This window comes from Hemiscyllium ocellatum, chromosome 6, assembly GCF_020745735.1.
Source record: "Hemiscyllium ocellatum isolate sHemOce1 chromosome 6, sHemOce1.pat.X.cur, whole genome shotgun sequence".
Lineage (NCBI taxonomy): Eukaryota > Metazoa > Chordata > Chondrichthyes > Orectolobiformes > Hemiscylliidae > Hemiscyllium > Hemiscyllium ocellatum.
Window position 1 is genome coordinate 50,326,315 of NC_083406.1, and position 21,623 is coordinate 50,347,937.

General features: G+C 43.3%; 1 protein-coding gene across 1 annotated transcript in view; it reads left to right on the forward strand.

Annotated features, from left to right (window-relative positions):
• Nucleotides 1-21,623, forward strand: part of LOC132816921 (ferroxidase HEPHL1-like) — a 139,121-nt gene that overhangs the window by 60,354 nt on the left and 57,144 nt on the right. Inside the window, exons 7-9 of the mRNA XM_060826946.1 lie at nucleotides 8,762-8,901; nucleotides 8,981-9,112; nucleotides 16,989-17,200. Coding sequence (XP_060682929.1) covers nucleotides 8,762-8,901; nucleotides 8,981-9,112; nucleotides 16,989-17,200 — 484 coding nt within the window. The remainder of the gene's footprint in view (nucleotides 1-8,761; nucleotides 8,902-8,980; nucleotides 9,113-16,988; nucleotides 17,201-21,623) is intronic.

Sequence of the window (21,623 nt, forward strand, 5' to 3'; positions counted from 1 at the left end):
TTAGTAGTGCCTTTTGTTCTGGTGTTGAATTCAGTTGTTTTAAACAGTGCTTTGTGTAGTAATGGCTCTTTTAGTCACTAAAGATTTTCTAGGGGTGAAATAAATGACTTTGGGGGTTTTACAAAAAAGTTTGCAAGGCAAAACTATTGGCATTGGCAGACAAGCAGAGTTGTCTTGTGAAAAAAGTTCAGCATTTAAATTTGCTGGAAATGCCATCAGAATTTTTTGGAAATTGCTAGAATTCAATTGCAGATGAAGCAGCGTCAACGTAAAAAGGAACTGAAATGGTTTCAGTTACGGTTAAAAGCAGAACAAAAAGAAAAGAAGAATTGCTTTGGCAGAACGAAAAGCAAAGGAAAGGAAGTCCCTTGAAAAAGCGGAAAAAGTGAAAGAAGAAAGGGAAAAAATGTGCGAGGAAACTGAGAAAGGGGGAGAGAGTTTGAAATGCAGGAACTAGCAACTAGACTGGAAAGTTGATGTAAAAGGATAGAGGTGAAGGTAGAAAGTAGGTTTGATGAGAATAGTGTTAATGAGCAAACCCATCGCAGCAAAAGGCGTGGTGGGGATCTGTTTAAGTATATCCAAGCATTGCCTAAATTTGATGAGGAGGATGTAGATGCTGTTATGAAGTTGAAGGCATGTACTGTATCTTTTGAGAGAGTGAAATTTGGCAAGCCCCTGTCATGTCACAGTGTGTGCTGGAAAATTGAAAGTGTAACATTTGGCTGTGACCTAGATACCAGTTTGGACAGTTGTCTGGAAAGACCACCACCTCCCATTGTTTGACAGACTGCCTGAAAACACACACTATCAAATATACCTTTTTCATATGAAAAGTCTGTGCGGCAGAAGACCAAAGATGACCCAAGGAGATTTAGAGAGGAAGATCGACACCAGAGACAACAGCCACCGTCTAGTTTTCAAAACCAGAGTCACTGTAAATTTTAATAGGGACTATATTGGATCTGTATACTGTTCTTGATTGATAGGTAGATAACAACCTTTAAGAGAAAGGAGATTTAGAGTTGGAAATAGTGATTATTTAATGTTCACTTTCAAGTTAAAGAATAAAATTTATGTTTTTTGTTAAATAGTGGAATTTGACAAGTTCTCTGTCACTCATACTTTAACAGATTTTGAGGTGAGGTGAGCCTTTCTGTGTTTTTGGTTTAATTAGCAGAAGGATTCACTACCGTGTCGTAACAATGAAGTGGCCAGTGACCATATGGGTTCTTTTGATCCAGTCAAAATTGTTTGGTAGAGCTAGTGAGGTATTTGCATCACTATCAGAAGAGGTATCTGGGGAGTAAAAGAAGGTGAAGAAAACCATTATACATGCGTCTGGGTTAGTGCCAGAAGCCTACAGTCAATGTTTCAACAGTCTTTGGAGAACCCTGGTCAAATATACATTGAGTTTGAAAGGATCAAACAAAGTAGTTTTGATGGGTGGATAAAGACATTAAAAATAGATCAAACATATGATGCTCTTAGAGAGACAACTTTTTTGAGGAGTTCAAAAATTCACTTCCTCAGATAGTGAGAACTCCTGTGGAAGTGCAAAGAGTTAAAATGGCTAGAATAGCAGCTTAAGTGGCTGATGATTATGAGTTGGTTCATAAATCAAAGTTTGATTTCCAAAATCAATTTCAATCTGTAAAGGACAGAAATTGGGGGTGGTAAGGGAAAAGTAGATCTTAATGAAATAATAAGGTTATCTTACTGCAGAGTAAAAAGGCAACCCACGAAACGGAAGAGAAGTTAAAAAGCTCCGGTGTTTTCACTGCATGTAGGCCACATGTAGTCACAGTGTTGGTGGGTGAGAAAAAGTAGCCAGTGAATTTTGTTGGTGGTGAAGGAAAGTACAATGGTTGTTAAAACGCTGCACCAGAATGTATAAGCTGGTCAGAGGTTGGTTGAGAAGTGTGACGATGCCCCTTTAGCAAGGTTATTTTGTCCTTGGGTTTTTTTTTGTTAAGAGAGGTCAAAAAGGAAAGATGCTGAAATATCTGGGCAAGAGATGAATTTAACAATGGCAGGGGAATGGCCAGTTCTCACAATTCAGGTTTTTTCTATTTCTTTTAATTGTAACAGTGAGAAGCTGCTACAGGGAGAAAGGTTCCAAACTTCAGCAGATCGTTGCTGACTGGCTTTCTGTCTGAAATCTCTCCTACCTGTGAAAACTTGAGTTTGAATTTACCTTTTGCTAAGGGGGGTGTTCATGGGATGTTACGGGAATTGGATCAGCTGCTTAGTTAAGTTGCTATATCGAGTCGACTGGGTTTTCCAATAATTAAATTATTCTAAATTCTGTTTTCTTTTGTTCGTGTTTCAATTGTAGTGGTTAAATAAATTCTGTTGTGCTTAAAACTGAGTGGTTTGACCAGTTGCAACAATCCTGGAATATCCACTTTAAATCTGCCTTTAAAATAAGAATAGTTAGGCTCTATGCTACCTTTTTAAAATGCTTTGAGGGGTTCTGACCTGGTCCATAACAGATTGTGGGTTCTTGGTGGGATTTATTCTGTTGTTCCAATTTGGGATGAGAGTTGTTGGAATCAAAGGCAGCGAGTGATTGGTAATGATGTCTTTTGTTCTGGGTGTTGAATTTGGTTGGTTTAAACAGTGCTTGGAGAGGTATTGGTTCTTTGAATTCACTCGGAGTTTTTTGGAGGTGGAAGAAGTGACTTTGAGGGCTTTACAAAAGATGAACAAGGCAAAGCTTTTGGGATTGGCAGACAAGCTGGAGTAGAAGTTGCCTTCATCTGTGACAAAAAGCGAGATAATTACAGCAATAGCTCGGTATTTAAATTTGCTGGAAAAGTCATTGGAAATGGCTAAAATTTAACTGAAAATGAAACCGCTTTAGAGGCGAAAGAAAAGGAAATGAAACAGTTTAATTATGATTAAAAGCAGAGGACAGAGAAAATGAATGAATCGCCCCAGCAAAACAAAAAGAAAAGGAGAAAAAAAGAGAGAAAGAAAGTTTGAATTGGCACTTAGACTGAAAAGTTGGCTAATGTGGATGGAGGAGTTCAAAAATTCACTTTCTGAAGTAGTGACAACTCGTGTAAGAGCAGAGAGTTAAAATGGCAAGATTGGCAGTTGGAATGGCTGATGATTATGAGTTGGTTCATAAATCAAAATTTGATTTCCAACATCGATAACAATCCATGAGGCATAGAAATTGGGAAAAGAGAAATCCTCAATAGTGAGGGAAATGTAGTTTTCAGTGAAGTTCATAAAGATAACTTGCAACAGGGAATTCCATGAAGGGGAAAGAGAAGACAAAAAGCTCCCAATGTTTTCTGTAATAAAGTAGGCCACATGAAATGTTGGTGGGTTAGAAAAAGGATTGGGAAGATGGATGTAGGAAAACAGGATAAGCCAGTGAATTTTGTTGAAGTAGTAAAGTAAAGCATAGTGGAGGCAAAAAAGCTGCACCATAATGTACTACCTAGTCAGAGGTTGGTTAAGAAGAAGTGCTAGATCTTCTTAAACCATTTACCTGCAAAGGCAAAGTTTACTTGCACAGGCCAGGAGCAGCAGGTAAAGAAGCTACAGTATTAGGAGATTAGGGTCAATGTCATTCTTTGTTGAGAGATGAGATATGTAACTCAGAATGACTATTGCCAGGAAAAGTGCTATTACATAGAATTCATGGCAGGACAAGAAGTGCTCAATTATGTAGAGAGAGGTTAGAGCATCCACTGAAAAGTGGAGGAGTCATTGTAGGAGTCTTGAAAGAGCTCATGATACCAGGAATACAATTTGCCCTTGCTAATGAAATAGCTGGGTCACAGGTAGTTGTGCTGCCAACTGTGGTTAAAAAGCCAGTGGAAAATCAGGCAACTGAGGTATACAGGAAGATTTTTCTGACTGTGCAGTAACAAGGTCAGTATTTGTTAACAATAATGAATGTGTCCAGGAGCTTTCCAGGCACCATTCCATTGTGCAATATCACAGTTAAAAGGATTGAAAGAGTTGCTCAAATTTTTCACTAGATATGGACTACCCAGAGAGATATAATCAGATCAACGGTCAAACTTTACATCAAAATTATTCAAGGAAATTATGGTCAGCTCAGGAATAAAACAATTCAAATCCACTGCATGTCATCTAGAATTGCAGAGAGCACTAGAAAGGTGGCATCACATGTTAAAGACCATATTAAGTGCTTAAGACTATCCAGACGATTGGAATAAAGGAATTCCTTTTGTACCTTTTTGTCATTAGAGATGCACCAAATGTATCGGCCAGATTCAGTCCATTTGAATTAGTTTTTCAGCATGAAGTGAGAGGGCCACTAAAATTTCAAGAGAAATTGGCGAGTCAGAATTCGGAGACCACATGTTTGGACTACATGTCAAATTATAGGGAACCTGTAGATAGAGCGGGGGAGTTGGATAGACAGCATTTTAAAATATTACAACGTAAGATGAAACCGGAAGCAGACAAGAAAACAAAAACTTTCAATTTTGCTAACATAAAGTGTTAGTGTTACTTCCAATGATAGGTGTACCTATAAAAGCAAGGTTTAGTGGACCTTATCAAATTGAAAGGAGATTGAGTGAGGTGAGCTATTTGGTAAGGAGTTCAGACAGAAAGAAATCTGTGTGTGTTTTATGAATATGCTCAAAAAAATATGTTTTGATAGGAGAATGTATTGCTGGTTACAACACAGAATGAAGAACCAAGTTCAGAGGATAATGAATTAGACATTCCTCAGATTGAATTGGACAATGAAGAAACTGTCAAAAATTAGGATAAATTATTGGGTTACCTACCAGATGAAAATAAAAATGACCTGAAAGAGCTATTGCATGCAGGGATATGTGAAAATAAGCTGAGAAGTACTAATCTATTTGTGCATGATGTAGTTATAGGAAATGCTGTTCCAATTAAAAACATCCTTGTAGATTTAAAAAGAGATTGAACACATGCTCCAAGACAACCTAATTGAAGGGAATTGCAGCGATACCCATAGTTATGGTGCCAAAACCAGATGGTACCCAAAGGTTATGTGTAGACTATCACAAAGTCAAAGCAGTTACAAAGTCTCATTCATATCCAGTTCCACATTTTTTTTTTAGATTACTTACAGTGTGGAAACAGGCCCTTCGGCCCAACAAGTCCACACCGACCCGCCGAAGCGCAATCCACCCATACCCCTACATTTACCCCTTACCTAACACTACGGGCAATTTAGCATGGCCAATTCACCTGTCCCGCACATCTTTGGACTGTGGGAGGAAACCGGAGCACCCGGAGGAAACCCACGCAGACACGGGGAGAACGTGCAAACTCCACACAGTCAGTCGCCTGAGTCGGGAATTGAACCCGGGTCTCAGGCGCTGTGAGGCAGCAGTGCTAACCACTGTGCTACCGTGCCGCCCAAAATTTGGAAGACTATATTGAGAAGGTGGAATAGGAAACTTATATTTCTAAGTTGGACTTGCTCAGGGGATACTGGCAGATACCTTTTATCCAAAAGAGCAAAAACAATTTTGGCTTTTGTAACAACAAATGTACTGTATCAATTTAAAGTAATGCCATTTGGTATGAAAGATGCGTCAGCTACATTTCAAAAACTAACCAATAAAGTCGTTTCTAGATTACCCAATTGTGTGGTATGTATTGATGATCTGGTGATTTTTAGTCAAACATGGAAGGAACATTTGCAGTATTTATTGGAATTAATTGATCAACTTTGAGAGTCAGACTTGGTGATAAATCTGGCTAAGAGTGACTTCGCCAAAGCCCAAGTCACCTTCCTGGGCTATGTTATTGGATGTGGATAGGTGCCCCCGCGGAATGTGAAATCAAAGGTTACTGGGGAGTTTCCCATACCATTGACAAAAGGAGAAGTGCCATGATTCTGAGGATTCAGTGGGTTTTTTGGAAATTCGTGCCAAACTTTGGCAGTATGGCTGCTCCACTCTGACTTATTGAGCAAGTGCAGAAACTTCCAGTGGATGGAGGAATGTCAGAAAGTATTTGACAGTTTGAAAGCTGTGTTATCCACTGTCCCAATATTAGCCACATCTAATTATGCAAAGCCATTCAAGTTAGCTATTGATGCAAGTTGTATGGCTGTCTGGCTGTGCTCTTACAAGAGGATGACAAAAAGATAGAAAGACCAGGAAATGGAATATTCATCAACAGAAACGTTCCACAATTGAGAAGCAGACCTTGAACTTGGTGTTACAGCATTTCAACATTTATATTGCCAATAATGTGAATTATATATATTGATTATAATCCATTAAAGTTTTTGGAGAAATTTAAGGAGAAAAATTTCAGTCTGTTTAGATGGAGCTTATTATTGCAGCCATTCAATTTGAAAATTGTACACATGGCAGGATGGGAAAACATAATTGTTGACGGGTTTTCGAGACTAGGATGAAAGAAACAGAGGCATTTTTTAGCAGGAATACATGGAATGAAATAGAATGTTGTAGCAAATGTTTGTTTGCATGCTTAGAGTCAACATAATATATATTGTGTTGTAGTGTAATAACAGAGTAAGACTAAGGGGTTTAAAATGAAACCATCTTTGTATATTGATGGGGTTTTTTAAGGCAGGGAGGGAAGGTGTGATGATGCTGTCACTTTAAAACGGTTATTTTATCCATGTTTTATTTTGAATAAAGATCATAAAGGCAGAGGTGCCAAAGGATCTAGATCAACTGTAGAAGGGAAGTGGTCAGTTCTCCGTGTTCAGATTTTTTTTTCTAGTTTGTTTTACCTGTGCAGTCATGAGATGTGAGAGTCCAGGGGAGTTGCAAGCTTCAGTACAGAACGCCTCTGACTTCCTTCAGAGATCTCTCCCTTGATTCTGCCCCCTTCTGCCTGTAAGAATCTGTATTTGAATTTACCCAGTGGTGTGTTTAAGGGATGTTACTGTATTGGAACAGTTAGTTAATAATGGTTACTGTATCGATTTGGTTAAGTTTTCCAAGAGCTAAGTTATTCTAAATTTTGCTTTCTTTTGTTTGTGTTGCAACTGTAGTGTTTAAATAAATTGTTTTGCTTGAAGTTGAGAGATTTGACCAACTGCATCACACCTGGAATATCCACTTCACATTTGCCTTTAAAATAAGAAAATGTTAGGCTCTAGGCTACCTTCTCAAAATATTTGGAGGGGGTCTATCCTGGTCCATAACAATGGCAGAATCCTAAGGAATATTGATATTCAGAGGGATCTGGATATGCAGGTCCACAGATCACTGAAGGTGGCAGTGCAGGTAGAAAAGGTAGTAAAAAAAGGTCTATGGCATATGTGCCTTCAATGGAAGGGGCATTGATTGTAAGGATAGGCAAGTTAATGGTACAGGTTTATAGAACTTTTGTTAGGCCACACTTGAAATATTACGTACAGTTCTGGTCACCACACTACCAGAAAGATATGGATATTTTGGAAAGGGTACAGAAAAGGTTTACCAGGATATTGCTTGATATGTGGAAGTTTAGCTATGAATTTGTTTTCACTGGAACAGAGGAGATTGAGGGGTGACTTGATTGAAGCTTCTATGATTGTGAATGGCATGGATAAAGTGGAAAGTATGAAGCTTTTTCCCCTAGAGTGAAGGGGTCACTTACTAGGGAACACAGGTTCAAGGTGCAGGGATGGGGGGAGTTTAAGAGATGTGCAAGGCAAGTTTTTCACACAAAGGGTAATGAGTGCCTGGAACGCACTGCCAGAGGAAATGGTGGAAGCAGACACAATAGCAGCATTCAAGAAGCACTTGAATGAATACATGAATAGGAAGGGAATAGAAGGAAACTGATCCTGTAAGTGAAGACAAATTTAATATGGATGGGCAAAGTGTGTCAGCGTAGGGTTAGACGACCGAAGGCCTGTTCCTGCGCTGTATTTTTAAAAAATAATTGTATTGTAAAATTTATTACTGGGGATTGAAGTACTCAATCTATCACTTTTTGCCACTTTTAATCTCCCAATGAAAGATTCTGCAAAATGTCTGTCTTCAGCAATTTATTACAACCCTAGAATGCATGTATAATATTTCAGTCTCAGCTATTTATCCTTTATGGCTTGGCTTGCTTCGTATGATAATTCTATTGTTACAAGAACCATGGTCTTCCTCTGTTCCTTTTGTCAATCATCTGACCTTGAATTTGCTTACCAACTACTTCGGGGGTAATTTTAAAGGGAAGTAATAATTGAAAATCCTTATTTTTAACTTAACATCTGTATCCTATCATTTACCAGTTCTTAAATTTCTGGTGTGAAATTCCTGTTAAAAATGGGTTGGTCATCAAGGCTAAAGTGTTCAATTGCGTGCATCAGTGCTTCAAAGATATTTAATTGATAACATAATGGAACTATATGTGGTCATCTTAACCAGTGGGAACTAAAGGAATGAAATCTTTTCACTACAGAGTTATAGCAAATTTTAAACTGCACCCAACTGCACTGTAGGAGTCTGATTAAATAAGTTATTGAGTGTTGTTCTACCTCTCCACTATAATATTTCCTGTGAAGAAATGTGATTGCGTATGTGGTGTGTTGCCAACAAATTGTCTTCAACCACTTTAAGCGTCTTTTTCTAGTTATCTACAATCTGTCGTATGAGTGTTCATATTGGATGAAAAATTAAGTTTGCATGAAATGTCTACTTGTACATCTTAATGATTACTTACAGTATTACACAAGGAATTGTTCATACTGTTGTAGGAATAAAATACATTCTTTTAAAAATATCCTCACTCTTGGCAAATACATGTTTTTAATTTCTTACAGTGATTCTGAGATTTTCTTCAAGAGAAGTACTGATAAAATAGGAGGAGAATACTGGAAAGTTCGTTATGTTGAATATACCGATGAAACCTTTAGCACTAGAAAAGATCGATCACAAATGGAAGATCACCTAGGAATACTTGGTATCATATATGATTTGTTGTTTTAACTTTTTGTTATTTGAAAACAAACAATATTACATTATTTTAATTGTTTCATAAGGTCCAGTAATCAAAGCCGAAGTTGGAGACACCATTTTTGTTACATTTATGAATAATGCAGACCGCGCCTACAGCATTCAACCACATGGTGTCTATTTTACAAAGGAGTTTGATGGAACAAGCTATGTTGATGGTAAGTTAATGTTCATGACCTATTTGTGAGTTTCTCTTTTTTATAAATTGTAGTACCTTTAATACAGTACAATTTGAGACTAAAGTTTATAGAATTACTTATAATAATTGAGATTTATCCTTTTTTAAAGGAGAGGATCACATAGAAGCAAGCCAGTATTATTAGGCTAGCCAGTAGTTTAGGCTAGCCAGTGTGCAATTAAAACAGGGAGGTTTAAATACTGGGGAATAGCTAGCCTATTATTAGGCTAGCCAGTGTGCAATGTGCCTGTATGTCAGTTTCAGGGTGTGCAGTGTGGCTGGGTGTCAGTTGCAGGGTGTGCTGTGTGGCTGGATGTCAGTATTAGGCTAGCCAGTATTATTAGAAATGATAGTAAAAGTTTCTTTCAATATATGAGAAAAAAAGGAGAAGTAAAAGCAGACATTGGGCCGTTCCAAATTGATGCTGGAATGCGAGTGATGGGAGGTAAGGAAATAGCTGAAGAATTCAATAAGTACTTTGCATCAGTCTTCACAGTGGAAGACCTGAGTAATATCCAAATAATTAAGGAGAGTCGGGGGCAGAGTTGAGTATGGTAGCTATTACAAAAGAGGAAGTGCTAGGAAAGCTAAAAGGTCTAAAAATTGATAAATCTCCTGGCCCCAGTGTCCTAAATCCTAGAGTTCTGAGGGACATGGCAGAGGAAATAATGGAGTCGTTGGTTTGATCTTTCAAAAGTTGCTGGAGTCAGGGAAACTCCCAGATGATTGGAAAATCGCTGTTGTAACCCCCCTTGTTCAAGAAAGAGTCAAGACAAAAGATGGAAAATTATAGGCCAATTAGCCTAACCTCTGTTGCTGGTAAAATTCCAGAATTCAGGATATTAATTGTTAAGGGTGAGATTTCTAAATCCTTAGAAGGGCAGGGTCTCATTGGAACAAGGCTGAAAATGTGTTGCTGGTCAAAGCACAGCAGGCCAGGCAGCATCTCGGGAATAGAGAATTCGACGTTTCGAGCATAAGCCCTTCATCAGGAATGAGAGAGAGTAGCCAAGCAGGCTAAGATAAAAGGTAGGGAGGAGGGACTTGGGGGAGGGGCGATGGAGGTGGGATAGGTGGAAGGAGGTCAAGGTGAGGGTGATAGGCCGGAGTGGGGTGGGGGCGGAGAGGTCAGGAAGAAGATTGCAGGTTAGGAGGGCGGTGCTGAGTTGAGGGAACCGACTGAGACAAGGTGGGGGGAGGGGAAATGAGGAAACTGGAGAAATCTGAATTCATACCTTGTGGTTGGAGGGTTCCCAGGCGGAAGATGAGGCGCTCCTCCTCCAGCCGTCGTGTTGTTATGTTCTGCCGGTGGAGGAGTCCAAGGACCTGCATGTCCTCGGTGGAGTGGGAGGGAGAGTTAAAGTGTTGAGCCACGGGGTGGTTGGGTTGGTTGGTCCGGGCGTCCCTGAGGTGTTCTCTGAAGCGTTCCGCAAGTAAGCGGCCTGTCTCACCAATATAGAGGAGGCCACATCAGGTGCAGCAGATGCAACAGATGATGTGTGTGGAAGTACAGGTGAACTTGTGGCGGATATGGAAGGATCCCTTGGGGCCTTGGAGGGAAGTGAGTGTGGAGGTGTGGGCGCAAGTTTTACATTTCCTGCGGTTGCAGGGGAAGGTGCCGGGGGTGGAGGTTGGGTTGGTGGGGGGTGTGGATTTGACGAGGGAGTCACGAAGGGAGTGGTCCTTGCGGAACGCTGATAGGGGAGGGGAGGGAAATATATCCTTGGTGGTGGGATCCGTTTGGAGGTGGCGGAAATGACGGCGGATGATACGTTGTATGCGGAGGTTGGTGGGGTGGTAGGTGAGAACCAGTGGGGTTCTGTCTTGGTGGTGGTTGGAGGAGCGGGGCTCAAGGACGGAGGAGGGGGAAGTGGAGGAGATGCGGTGGAGGGCATCGTCGATGGTGGTAGGTGAGAACCAGTGGGGTTAGTGGTTCTGCCCCGGTGACCAACAACTGCCCCGGTGACCACCGCACACACAACCGCTTCCACGATCCCCGACGGACCCGCGACCCACGCGGCCACCGGGAATAACCACCATTCCTCCGTCGCCGCAACCATTTCCGCCCCTCCGGTTGCTGTCGGCGCAGCCACTTCCGCCCCCACTGACATCACTAACCTGCAGGAGCACAAATCCTCAGGTTTCCCCGCCCCCACGCCGTCTTTCGTCACTACGCGTAACCCCGCCCCCACGCAAACATTCGTCACCACGCATAACCCCGCCCCCACGCCATCTTTCGTCACTTCACGTAACCCCGCCCCCACGCAAACCCTCGTCACCACGCATAACCTCGCCCCCACGCTTATTTCCGTCACGACGCATGACCCCACCCCCACGCTTGACTCCGCCCCCACATCGAGTAACGTCACCACGTCTAACTCCGCCCCTACTTCGATCTCTGTTCCCGCCCCTAACCCCGCCCCCAGCCCCAGCTCCAGTCCCACACCAGGTCCTAGCTCCCAACTATGCCGGATTTTCACCATCCCTCCAGATCTCCCCCTCTCTGAGGATGAAAGATCAGTCCTCAGCAGGGGCCTCACCTTCATTCCCCTACGCCCTCGAATTAATGAGTTCAACACGCGCCGGGATATTGAACAATTCTTCCGCCGCCTTCGCCTCCGTGCCTACTTTCACAACCAAGACTCCCGCCCACCCTCTGACGACCCCTTCTCCCGCCTCCAACACACCCCATCCACCTGGACACTCTGTGCTGGCCTCCTACCCGCCCTCGACCTCTTTATAGCCAACTGCCGCCGTGACATTAACCGACTCAACCTGTCCACCCCTCTCACCCACTCCAACCTCTCACCCTCAGAACGTGCAGCCCTCCACTCCCTCTGCTCCAATCCCAACCTCACCATCAAACCTGCAGAAAAGGGAGGCGCGGTGGTAGTTTGGCGCACTGACCTTTATACGGCTGAAGCCAAACGCCAGCTCGCGGACGCCTCCTCTTATCGCCCCCTTGACCACGACCCCACCTCCCACCACCAAACCATCATCTCCCAGACCATCCATGACCTCAACACCTCAGGGGATCTCCCATCCACCGCCTCCAACCTCATAGTCCCACAACCCCGCACCGCCCGTTTCTACCTCCTGCCCAAAATCCACAAACCTGCCAGCCCTGGCCGACCCATTGTCTCAGCCTGCTCCTGCCCCACCGAACTCATCTCCCAATACCTCGACACGGTCCTGTCCCCTTTAGTCCAAGAACTCCCCACCTACGTTCGGGACACCACCCACGCCCTCCACCTCCTCCAGGATTTTCGCTTCCCCGGTCCCCAACGCCTTATTTTCACTATGGACATCCAGTCCCTGTACACCTCCATCCCCCATCACGAAGGACTCAAAGCCCTCCGCTTCTTCCTTTCCCGCCGCACCAACCAGTACCCTTCCACTGACACCCTCCTTCGACTGACTGAACTGGTCCTCACCCTGAATAACTTCTCTTTTCAATCCTCCCACTTCCTCCAAACTAAAGGAGTTGCCATGGGCACCTGCATGGGCCCCAGCTATGCCTGCCTCTTCGTAGGATATGTGGAACAGTCCATCTTCCGCAACTACACTGGCACCACCCCCCACCTTTTCCTCCGCTACATCGATGACTGTATCGGCGCTGCCTCGTGCTCCCATGAGAAGGTTGAACAGTTCATCAACTTTACTAACACCTTCCATCCCGACCTGAAATTCACCTGGACTGTCTCAGACTCCTCCCTCCCCTTTCTAGACCTTTCCATCTCTATCTCGGGCGACCGACTCAACACAGACATCTACTATAAACCGACTGACTCCCACAGCTACCTGGACTACACCTCCTCCCACCCTGCCCCCTGCAAAAACGCCATCCCATATTCCCAATTCCTTCATCTCCGCCGCATCTGCTCCCAGGAGGACCAGTTCCAACACCGCACAGCCCAGATGGCCTCCTTCTTCAAGGACTGCAGATTCCCCCCAGACGTGATCGACGATGCCCTCCACCGCATCACCTCCACTTCCCGCTCCTCCGCCCTTCAGCCCCGCTCCTCCAACCGCCACCAAGACAGAACCCCACTGGTTCTCACCTACCACCCCACCAACCTCTGTATACAACGTATCATCCGCCGTCATTTCCGCCACCTCCAAACGGACCCCACCACCAAGGATATATTTCCCTCCCCTCCCCTATCAGCGTTCCGCAAGGACCACTCCCTTCGTGACTCCCTCGTCAGATCCACATCCCCCACCAACCCAACCTCCACCCCCGGCACCTTCCCCTGCAACCACAGGAAATGTAAAACTTGCGCCCACACCTCCACACTCACTTCCCTCCAAGGCCCCAAGGGATCCTTCCATATCCGCCACAAGTTCACCTGTACTTCCACACACATCATCTATTGCATCCGCTGCACCCGATGTGGCCTCCTCTATATTGGTGAGACAGGCCGCTTACTTGCGGAACGCTTCAGAGAACACCTCAGGGACGCCCGGACCAACCAACCCAACCACCCCGTGGCTCAACACTTTAACTCTCCCTCTCACTCCACCGAGGACATGCAGGTCCTTGGACTCCTCCACCGGCAGAACATAACAACACGACGGCTGGAGGAGGAGCGCCTCATCTTCCGTCTGGGAACCCTCCAACCACAAGGTATGAATTCAGATTTCTCCAGTTTCCTCATTTCACCTCCCCCCACCTTGTCTCAGTCGGTTCCCTCAACTCAGCACCGCCCTCCTAACCTGCAATCTTCTTCCTGACCTCTCCGCCCCCACCCCACTCCGGCCTATCACCCTCACCTTGACCTCCTTCCACCTATCCCACCTCCATCGCCCCTCCTCCCTACCTTTTATCTTAGCCTGCTTGGCTACTCTCTCTCAATCCTGATGAAGGGCTTATGCTCGAAACGTCGAATTCTCTATTCCTGAGATGCTGCCTGGCCTGCTGTGCTTTGACCAGCAACACATTTTCAGCTGTGATCTCCAGCATCTGCAGACCTCATTTTTTACTCTCATTAGAACAAGTCAGCATGGATTTAGTAAGGGGAAGTCGTTCCTAACAAACTTGTTAGAATTCTTTGAGGAGGTAACACGTAGGTTAGACCAGGGAAATCCAGTGGATGTTATCTATCTAGACTTCCAAAAGGTCTTTGATAAAGGAGGCTGCTGAGTAAGGTGAGGGCCTTGGTGTTCTAGGTGAGATACTCTCATGGACAGAGGATTGGCTGTTTGACAGAAAGCAGAGAGTTGGGATAAAAGATTCTTTTTCAGAATGGCAGCTGGTGACAAGTGGTCTCCCGCAAAGTTCAGTGTTGGGGCCGCAGCTGTTCACTTTATATATTGATGATATGGACGAAGGGACTGGGGGCATCCTGGCGAAGTTTGCCGATGGTACGAAGTTAGGTGGACAGGCAGGTAGTATCGAGGAGGTGGGAAGGCTGCAGAAAGATTTAGATCAGAGTGGTGCTGGAAAAGCACAGCAGGTCAGTCAGCGTCTGAGGAGCACGAAAATTGATGTTTCAGGCAAAAGCTCTTTCCTGATGAAGGACTTTTGCCCGAAACAACAATTTTTCCTGCTCCTCAGATGCTGACTGACCTGCTGTGATTTTTCCAGCACCACTCTGATCTAAACTCTGGTTTCCAGCATCTGCAGTCCTCACTTTTGCCTTGCAGAAAGATTTTAGACAGTTTAGGAGAGTGGTCCAGGCAATGGCTGAAATTCAATGCGAGGTCTTGCACTTTTCAAAAAAGAATACAGGCATGGACTATTTTCTAAACAGTGAGAAAATTCATAAATCCAAAGTCCAAAGGGATCTGGAAATGCCAGTTCTGGATTCTCTAAAGGTTAACTTGCAGGTTGAGTCGGTGATTAAGAAAGTGAATGTAACATTGTCATTTATCTCAAGAGGGTTGGAATATAAAAGCAGCAATGTGCTTCTGAGACTTTATAAAGCTTAGTTAGGTCTCATTTAGAGTACTGTGTCCAATTTTGGGCCCCACATCTCAGGAAGGACATACTGACATTGGAGTTTGTCCAGCAGAAATTCACACCGATGATCCCTGGAATGGTAGGCCTAACATATGATGAACAGCAGAGGATCCTGGGATTGTTTTCACTAGCGTTTAGAAGATTGAGGGGAGATCTAATAGAAACTTACAATATAATGCATGGCTTAGAAATGGTGGGCGCTGGGAAGTTGTTTCTGTTAGGTGAGGAGACGAGGATCCATGGGCACAGCCTCAGAATTAGAGAAGGTCAATTGTGAATGGAAATGAGGAGGAGACATTTCTTCAGCCAGTGGTGGCCCTGTGGAATTCATTGCCTCGGAGCACACTGAAGGCTGGGACAATAAATGTCTTCAAGGCAGAGATTGATAAATTCTTGATCTCGCAAGGAATTAAGGGCTATGGAGGAGTGTGGGTAAGTGGAGTTGAAATGCCCATCAGCCAGGATTAAATGGCGGAGTGGACTCGATGGGTCGAATGGCCTTACTTCAACTTCTATATCTTTTCTCCCCATGTTGAAATTAAGATTGTGCATTTACTTGATCTAGGCCAATTTTTGTCATCTGAGTATCCTAATTTGGGGTGATTGTGGGATGATTAGAGCGGGTCAGGAAATCCAACAGAAATCCTATTCCACTAGATTCCTGCTAACCTTAAGTCTCTCCTGCATTAAAACCTGGAATAGGCATCAAAACTTGCACTCAAAGCCAGTGGGAATTTCATTAATAGATACTAAAGGGAACAGAGACTACTGTGCCAATTTCAGCTTCAAGAAATTGTTAGCACTGAATAGCCAACACACTAATTACGAGCTGGTGGAGTGATGGCCTCAGGAGAATCTACAGGAAGGATAACCTTTAAGATGCCCATTGACTGTAAGAGTAAGCCTTTTTAAAGGCATTCACATTTTTTTTAATACATGTGCAAGTTTTTATTTATATAGCATTGTAAGTCACCACAATTTTTGGTCAAGTTTCATTTGCCTGAGTAAGTATGTAGAACTAAAGAGTGTTGTGATCCCTGTAGAGTCTGAAAGCTTTTTAAAAAAATATGAATTTTCAAGCAACTGACAGGCAAAATCTCATGTTTTAAGACTTTAGCAATAACAAACAAGCTAAAATCCATAAAATAAACTTTGCTTAGGCAGCTAATGCACAAAACAAAACAAAAGCTCCTTTCCTATTCATTCATTAATGCAGTCAAGTGATGACTTTCGAAACTGTTGTGCTGTGTGCACACTTCTGGTAAATATGTATACTTATAGGACCAGTCCCACATGAACAACCAGCTCCCCAGCAGTTTCACTTCACCTACCTAGACACCAGGGCATAAGTTCTAGTATCCTAGAAAAGTTAGTGTTTCAGATCTGATTTTTGTTAGTGAGTCCCAATCCAGTAATTTCCTGTTCAAAATCTCCAAGAGCCCTGTCTGTTCAGTTCCTGTCCTTTTGAAGAGAAAACAGTCTTGTCAGCAAAAGATATCTCCACAGCAGTTCATTATTTTTGTCTCTACCTGTCAAAAAGCAGTTGTCCTTTTTGAAAATGTGTCACTTGGAATTTCAATAGGTTTCTGTTTACCCAATAGAATCCAAATCACATGGGCCTGTTTCTGACTAGAGATCGTTGCTGTGGCTAACCATCCTTCTTTGCAGAATAGTCTGTTTCACCTTAAGTTGTAAAGGTCAGCATTTGTGACATGACGAATCTGCAGAGTGATTTTTTTTTGAAAAGACAACCTGTTAAGAGTGTGCACTCATAACCATACAGGTCATTGTCAATGACTTCACAAGAAAATGATTCCTTCAAGCTGCAAAGGAACTTTTGAGAATAGTTCTGAAACAAAATTTATTTCAATGCCTTTTAAATTGGAATTTGAAGGTTTTGAGAAAAATGGTTCCCACGTAGAGCCTGGCACATCCTTCATGTACAAGTGGACAGTACCTGACCATGTTGGACCTGCAGTGAACGACCCACCCTGCCTGACTTGGATGTACTATTCTGCCACCAATCCAGTTGAGGATACCAATTCAGGCCTAATTGGGCCACTGGTTGTTTGCAGACAGAATACACTAAATCCAGATGGCTTACAGGTAGATTACCTTTAAATTTTTTAAGCCTTTTCAATTAAATATATGTCTTATTTTTCATTTTGTTAATTGTTACAGCTTACTTTTCCTTCACCTTGTAAAGGAGATGATATATAGTAGTAATGTTACTGGATTAATAATCTAGAGGTTTAGGCTAATCCTCTGGGGATGGTGATTTAAATCCTAGCATGGCTTCTGGTGGAATTCAGTTTTCAGCCATTAATTTTTTTTTATTATTGTGGATTGTGGACGTCTCTGGCTGGTCAGCATTTATTGCATGTCTTTTGTTGCCCTTGAAAAGGTGATGGTGAGTTGCCTTCTTGAACTTTGATGTAGAAGTGCTAGGGAGGACAAGTTAAAAATCACACAGCACCACATTATAGTCCAACAGGTTTATTTTGGAAGCACTAGCTTTTGGAGCACCACCAATGCAAACACTGCTGATGTTGTCAGGTCTTATACTGGGCCCAAACTTGCTTCCGCTTCTGCCTCCATGAATCTTTGTTGGGCACAGATACCGCTGGGATCCCAAATTTGCCTGTGCTGCAACAGCCATACGTTGGTGCTCGGATTACCTCAATGATTCAGAAGCTGCTAGGAACCTAAACTCTCTGCCACCACCACGAGTCTGTGCTGGGTCCAGTCGCCACTGCTGCTGTCGATGCAACCAAGCTCTTTGACAAACAGTAAGTAAAATAATAGAGAAAAAAATACAAAGAACAAATAAAATTACAACACAGGAACAGGCCCTTTGGTCCTCCAAGACTGTGCTGATTCAGATCCGCTAAACCTATTTTCAAAGGATCTGTATCCCTTTGCTCCCTGCCCATTCATGTATCTGTCTAGATACATCTTAAATGACACTATCATGCCCACCTCTACTACCTCCGTTGGCAACACCTTCTAGGCATCCACCACCATCTGTGCAAAGAGCTTTCTGCACATATCTCCCTTAAACCTTTCCCCTCTCACCTTGAACTCATGACTCCTAGTAATTGAGTCCCCCACTCTGAGGGAAAAAGCTTCTTACTATCCATCCTGTCTATTACCTCTCGTGATTTTGTAGACCCCAATCAGGTCCCCCCTCAACCTCAGTCTTTCAAATGAAAATAATCCTAATCTACTCATCCCCTCTTCATAGCTAGCGTCCTGCATACTAGGCAATATCCTGGTGAACCTCCTCTGCACCCTCTCCAAAGCATCCACATCCTTTTGGTATTGTGGTGACCAGAACTATACACAGTATTAGAAATGTGGCTGAACCAAAGTCCTATACAACTGTAACATGACCTGCCAACTCTTGTACTCCATATCACGCCAGATAAAGGAAAGCATGCCGTATGCCCTCATGACCACCTTATCAACCTGTGTTGCACCTTCAGGGTACAATGGACCTGAACACCTAGGTCTCTCTGTACATCAATTTTCATCAAAACTCATCACCTTGCATTTGCTCGGATTGAACTCCATCTATCATTTGTTTCGCCCAACTCTCCAATCTATCGATACACAGTCCTCTTCACTATCTGCTACTCCACCAATCTTAGTGTCATCTGAAAACTTGCTAATCAGACCACCTATATCTTCCTACAGATCATACATATATATACACCATAAACAACAGTGGTCCCAACATGGACTCCTGTGGAAAACCACTGGTCATAGCTCTCCATTTTGAGTAACTCCCTTCCACTACTACTGTCTCCTGCTGCCCAGTCAGTTCTTTATATATCTAGATAGTACACTGAACCCCATGCGACTTCACTTTCTCCATCAGCCTACCATGATGAATCTTATCAAATGCCTTCCTGAAGTCCATGCATATGACATCTACAGCCCTTCCCTCATCAATCAACTTTGACACTTTTTAGATTAGATTACTTTACAGTGTGGAAACAGGCCCTTCGGCCCAACAAGTCCACACCGACCCGCCAAAGCGCAACCCACTCAGAGCCATTCCCCTACATTTACCCCTTCAACTAATGCTACGGGCAATCTAGCATGGCTAATTCACCTAACCTGCACATTTTTGGACCGTGAGAGGGAACCGGAGCACCCAAAGGAAGCCCACGCAGACACTGAGAGACTGTGCAAACTCCACACAGTCAGTTGCCTGAGGCGCAAACTGAATCCAGGTCTCTGGCGCTGTGAGGCAGCAATGCTAACCACTGTGCCACCGTGCCGCCCATCCTCAAAGAATTTTATTAAGTTGGTACGACATGACCTTCTCTGCACAAAACTATGTTCCCTCTCACTGATAAGCCCCTTTTCTTCCAAATGTAAATAGATCCTATCGCTCAGTACCTTCTCCAGCACCTTTCCTACCACTGATGTCAGGCTCAATGGTCTATAATTACCTGAATCATTCCTGCTTCCCCTCTTAAACAAGGGGACAACATTAACAATTCTCCAGTTTTTCGGGACTTCACTCATGTTTAAGGATGCTGCAAAAACATCTGTTGAGGCCCCAGCTATTTCTCCTTTCGCTTCCCTCAGTAACCTGAGATAGATACCATCCAGACCTGTGGACTTATCCATCTTAATGCCTTTTAGAATACTCAACACTTCCTAACACTACGAAAGAGAAAAAGAAGAAAACAGAAAACCAAAAAAAAAACAAAAGTGGATGGAGTGGACAAGCCCAAAGGCTCTACTACACTGTCATCTTATTGGAAGGTGTGGTGTTCCCATATTTCTGCTGCCCTTGTCCTTCTAGATGGAAGTGGTCATGAGTTTGGAAGATGCTGTCTAAGAATCTTTGGTGAATTTCGACAGCAGTGCTGCTATCGAGCATTGGTGGTGGAGGGAGTGGATATTTAGGGCTGTGATGTCAATCCAGCAGGCTGCTTGGCTGCTTTTGTCCTGGGTGGTGTAAAGCTTCTTGGATGGTGTTGAAGCTATACTCATTGAGGTGAGTGGTAAGTATTCCGTCCAGAATATGGAAAATAGTAATAGTCTCAGGCATGATGACAATGGAAATTTATCATTGCTTTTTGGTTCAGTATAACTTTTAGATAAAGAAATCACTATCTTTATCTGGTCTGACCTGTATGTGATTCCAGAAACACAGTCATGTGATTGGTTTTTAACTGCCCTGTGAAATAATCAAGCAAGCCACTCAGTTCAAGGGCATTGAGAGATAGACAGCAAATGCTGCTCTTACTAATGACTCTCACATACTATGAAAGAAAAGTAAAGAAAAAACCCAAAACATTGGAGGCATATATAGAGTCATAGAGATGTACAGCATGGAAACTGACCCTTTGGTCCAACCTGTCCATGCCAATCAGATATCCCAACCCAATCTATTCCCACCTACCAGCACCTGGCCCGTATCCCTCCAAAGCCTTCCTATTCATATACCCATCCAAATTCTTCTTAAATGTTGCAATTGTACCAGCCTCCACCACTTTCTCTGGCAGCTCATTCCATACACATACCACCCTCTGTGTGAAAAAGTTGCCCGGTAGGTCTCTTTTTATATCTTTCCCCTCTCACCCTAAACCTATGCCTTCTAGTTCTGGACTCCCTGACCCCAGAGAAAAGACTTTGCCTATTTACCATATCCATGCCCCTCATAATTTATAAACCTCCAGCCCGTTCGACAAGGTTCCCCATGGAGACTGATTAGCAAGGTTAGATCTCACGGAATACAGGAAGAACTAGTCATTTGGATATAGAACTGGCTCAAAAATAGAAGACAGACGGTAGTGGTAGAGGGTTGCTTTTCAGACTTGGTCCTCTACTTTTTGTCATTTACATAAATGATTTGGATCTGAGCACAAGATGACACCAAAATTGGAGTTGTAGTGGATGGCAAATAGCATTACCTCAGATTACAACAACATCTGGACCAGATGGGCCAATGGGTTGAGAATTGGCAGATGGAGTTTAATTCCGATAAATATGAGGTGCTGCATTTTGAGAAAGCAAATCTTAGCAGGACTTATACACTTAATGGTAAGGTCCTAGGGGGTATTGCTGAACAAAAGGACCTTTGAGTGCACGTTCATAACTCCTTGAAAGTGGAGTCGCAGATAGATAGGATAGTGAAGAAGGCATTTGGTATCCTTTCCTTTATTGATCAAAGTATTGAGTACAGGAGTTAGGAGGTCATGTTGCGGCTGTACAGGACATTGGTTAGGCCACTGTTGGACTATTGCATACAATTCTGGTCTCCTTCCTATCGGAATCAGGAAAACTCTACACTGGTTGATGTTATGCCTCGGTCAAAGGTAGATGGTTATGGTTGCTGGAAGTTAATTATCTCACAGGTCATCATTGCAGGAGTTCCTTAGGATAGTGCCTAAGTCCAAGCATCTTTGCTTCATTAGTGGTTTTCCTTCCATCATATGGTCAGAATAGAAATGTGTACTGATAAATGCACAGCATTCAGTATCATTTGTGACTCCTCAGAAATGTTCAT